The 4,189-nt window shown below is 52.1% G+C and overlaps 1 protein-coding gene across 1 annotated transcript; it reads right to left on the bottom strand.

Moving 5' to 3' along the window:
* Positions 1-607: 607 nt before the first annotated feature.
* Positions 608-2,037, bottom strand: CLPSL2 (colipase like 2). Its single transcript, XM_059077160.1, is given in 3 exon segments — positions 608-652; positions 655-705; positions 1,849-2,037. Coding segments are annotated over 3 exon segments (285 nt in total).
* Positions 2,038-4,189: the final 2,152 nt, after the last annotated feature.

Genomic DNA, 4,189 nt, shown 5'->3' with positions numbered 1-4,189 from the left:
ACTGAGTTGTGTGAGCTAGTTTCTTTATCCATAAAATGGAACTGATGATATTAGAGAGTGTGGAGAGATCAATGCACCAGGTCACTTTCCCACCACAGGCATGGACGTTTTTGCATTTATACTTCACACGCATCCTCATAAGCACTCTCTCAATGATCTCCACCCTCATGTTCCCCTTGAAAGGCATTCAGATCCCCCTCTCAGCCCCCCCTACCACATACCCATCCATGAGCACCTCAACATACTCTCTCGAGGCACATTCCTCAACCGTGCCCCTCCCATATAGCCCTCCTTCCCAAGGCTCGGCCCCTCCTGGATGCAGCCTCCTCTCACCCCCAACCCCCAGTTCCCTCCTACAGATCCGCCCTGAGGCCACCAGGCCTCCAGACAGGGCCAAACCCCACAGGAAGCTGTATCATGCCTCCCGTCTCCCCTTTCAGCTACCCCCAGACTGGAGTAATCCCTATCCAGTTCCCTCTCCCAGGAAGTGCAGACAGAAGCCAGAGCCAGGAAGTGACTTTAATGTCTTTTGAGCAAGATGCGCGCCCCACCCTCCCACAAGGAGGAGAGGGAGGGAGGGATGGCAGTGACCAGCCTGCATCCTCCTCTAAATCAGATGGCACCGGCAGGTACAGACTGGATCCTTGTGTATATGCAACCTAAGCCTACTTGGCAGGGGCACATGATGTTGATGGCGCCCTTGGTCTGCAGAAAATGGGTAAGAGAGTTGAGAGTTACCAAAGTGCAGGGAAGAAGTGGGTTTAAACTCCTTGAGAGCAGGAGCACCAGTGATGGAGTGAGACAGACGTGAGCTCTGTCAGCTCTACAGCTGACAATGTTGTGACCTTAGGCTTCTTTGTCTCAGTTTCTGTATCCGTCAAATAGGGATAATAATAGTAACCCCATTTGTTATTTTGAGGATTAGACAAAATAAAGTAGATCAAGTGCCCATGATGAAAACATCCTCTGGCCACTTCAGCTGTAGACTTAGGCCACAGGAGCGGCCTGACTGGCTCCCTGGGCAATGGCAGCTCCCCAGACAGGGAGATGGAGGCTGAGCCCATCCTCCGTAGAACGATTTGGGCCCAGGGCCAGAGAAAAGGCAAGCAAGAACAAGACGTACAATGCATTCTGCTCCCTGCATTTCCACCAGCTAATAACAACCACGCTCCATTGAGCACCGTCACTGCCATGACCATATACTCTTCCCAACAACCTGGTGGGGTGGGTACTTTAACCCCATTTTTCAGATGAGGAAACTAAGGCTCAGAGAGCAGAAGTGATCTGTCTGAGGTCACAAAGACAGGGGCTGGAAAAGCCAGGGTTTAAACTCAGGTCCAATCCCCAAACTGTAGGCCTGCCACTGCAGCTCCGCTCAAGAAATTAGGTCATAGCGGCAGGGAGGTAGGGATGGGTTGGGAGGTCTTTTCCCACCCCCTTTGCTGCAGTGATGTTAGGGTAGAGATATTCATTCATGCAACAAACATTTGTTGAGCACTGCTGTGTGCAGGCACTAAGCTGGGTGGGTAGGGGTTCAAAAGTGAATATGCCTTAATCCTTCCCTTGCAGAGCTCTGCCCAGTGGCAGAGGCAGACAGAAGGCAGGCAAGTCAGGGAGATACATGCTCTGCTGAGGGTCTGGGTCCCAAGGGTGTCAGAGCTCCAAGGAGGGAAGTCTTCTCAGAGGAGGTGGCTGGAGTTGTATCGCAGGACGATTAGGAGTTTGCCAGGTGGAGGAGGGGTAAAGGCTGCTCCAAGGAAAGGGTAAAAACAGCAGGTGCAGCCACATGGGTTTTTTAACCCATCCCCACCCTTCATACCAGAAGGGGCTGCCCCACCCGAGTCTCACCTGGGGCAAGCACATCATGGTGATTCTGGCCGTAGGGACACAGAAGGCACCACAGTGGTCCAAGTTGATGAGACAGCAGTCGCTGTAGCACTCCGAGTGGTGGGAGCCCCGTTCGTCTGTGGGGACACGCCCTAAGTCACCAGCTCTCTGGCAGCGTGTATATGTAAGGGTCGGGGGGGTCCCTGACATTGCCAAAGCCCCAGGGGTCCAGAAAGAGAAGCCCTGAGATGGTCACCCCACCTCCCACCCCCCCTGCACCCCTCCAGCAGTACTCAGAGGAGCACGGGGAGAGGAAGGGTGTCAGTTTAGTACTTTTCCCTAGGCTTCTCCTCTCCTGGGGCCCTCCCTCAGCTCTGTGGGTCCCAAAGGGTGACCTCTGTTGGGGGGGGGAATACTCCCAGATCACACTTTAGTGGGGCGTGGGCAGAGAATGGGGTGGAGAGAAAGATGGGGAAGGAAAGAGTCGTGCCTATAATGTCAGGGAGAGGGGTAGACGCTTAGAGCAGGTAGGTAAGCAGGTAGGTAAGGTATGGGTGGGAGGGGGGCAGGACCTAGTGTCCGGGAGCGGGTGTTGGGAGGGAGGGGATGGTGCTGGTTATAAGGCCACTTTCTTTCCCCTCCAGAGCCACCAGGGAGGTGAAGCTGGGCTTTGAAGTCCTTTGGGAACCCATCAAACTTCCAGCCTGAGAAGAAATCGCCAATATGGGGTGGTCCCCCCCATCCCCCTCTTCTCTCTCAAAACCCAACTGGCACCTTCTGGCTAGTTGATACCTCGACCACCGCCCTCTGCTAGAGTGGAAGTTTCCAAAAGCTCTCTTGGCTCACATTTGTAGACCGCTTTTTAAATTGTGGGAACGCGCCCATTAGGGAAGCATCACCGCGAGTATCGCGAGGGCCGCGGCCATGCGCTTGGGAAGCAGAAGTCCCGCGGGGCCCCGCGAGGCTGTGGGGATTAAACCCTCCCGCTGCCACGTGACCCGGCGCCCCCAGCGCCCGCCCTGGGCTGGGGGCGGAGGGCGAGGGAGTTAATGGTCACAGGCCACTCCAGAGCGGAGGCCCAAACCAGCAGAAACCCTTTCTACCGCCCAGGAGGCTCCCAGGACCCGGCAAAAGGGTGGAATTAGGAAAGGTGCTCCTATGTGACCCTGACTCAGCCGTGGACCGGCCAGATGATCGATTTTAGGGGCCCTAGGGCCATCCGTATGTATTACTTGCAAATTAAAACTGTAAACTGTAAACTAAAACTTTATTTTCAAAAATTATGCAAAATGTATATGCTGAAATGAAACAGCTTGCTTCTTGATGTTCTGACTCTCTCTCTGCCCTTTGCTGCACCAAATTGCCCACCACCCCACCCACCCTGACCTTTTGGACAAGCCAGCCCCGCCCTCTGGTGTTTTTCATATCCTCACAGGCCCAGACACGTCCTCTGTAACAATCAGGAGGCAATGGGAATTCCCTGGCAGTCCAGTGGTTAGAACTCGGGGCCGCTGGGTTCAATCCCTGGTGGGAGAACTGAGATCCCACAAGCCTTGGGCTGCGGCCAAAAAACAACAACAACAACAAAGAGCCAGGAGGCAAGACAAGATGACCTCTAAGACCTAGACATCTTCCAGTTTGAAGGAGTCAATTAACTGTCAAAGAATTTGTAAATTGTATATAATTCACCCAACTTAGTATGGGGGCGAGATGGAGGGGGCAAGGAGAGGAAGACTGGGAAGAAAGAGGGTTCAGGGAGAGCTGCAAGTAGCCCTCAGTGGAACTGGGGGAGGCAGGCCTAACGCACCATTTCCCTCTGGATGAAACTCGCACCTCACCCCACCCTTGGCTGCTTCTGCTTTTAAAATTTTGCTAGTGAGATATGTATGTCTCTGTATGACAGTCTCTAGGTCCATCCACATCTCTGCAAATGACACAATTAGTTCCTTCTTATGGCTAATATTCCATTGTATATGTGTACCACATCTTCTTTATCCATTCCTCTGTTGATGGACATTTAGGTTGCTTCCATGTCCTGGCTATTGTAAATAGTGCTGCTATGAACATTGGGGTGCATGTGTCTTTTTGAATTATGGTTTTCTCCAGGTATATGCCCAGGAGTGCTGGGTTGTATGGTTGTTCTGTTTTTAGTTTTTTAAGGAACCTCCATACTGTTTTCCACAGTGGCTGTATCCATTTACATTTCCACCAACAGTGTAAGAGGGTTTCTTTTTCTCCACACCCTCTCCAGCATTTATTGTTGAGAGACTCATGCAGAATGAAGTAAGTCAGAAAGAGAAAAACAAATATCGTATATTAATGCATATATTTGGAATCTAGAAAAATAGTACAGATGAACCTA

The sequence above is a fragment of the Kogia breviceps genome, chromosome 10 (genome assembly GCF_026419965.1).
Source record: "Kogia breviceps isolate mKogBre1 chromosome 10, mKogBre1 haplotype 1, whole genome shotgun sequence".
Classification (NCBI taxonomy): domain Eukaryota; kingdom Metazoa; phylum Chordata; class Mammalia; order Artiodactyla; family Physeteridae; genus Kogia; species Kogia breviceps.
The sequence above is the reverse complement of the archived record's forward strand: the minus strand, read 5'-3'. Positions and strand labels throughout refer to the sequence as shown.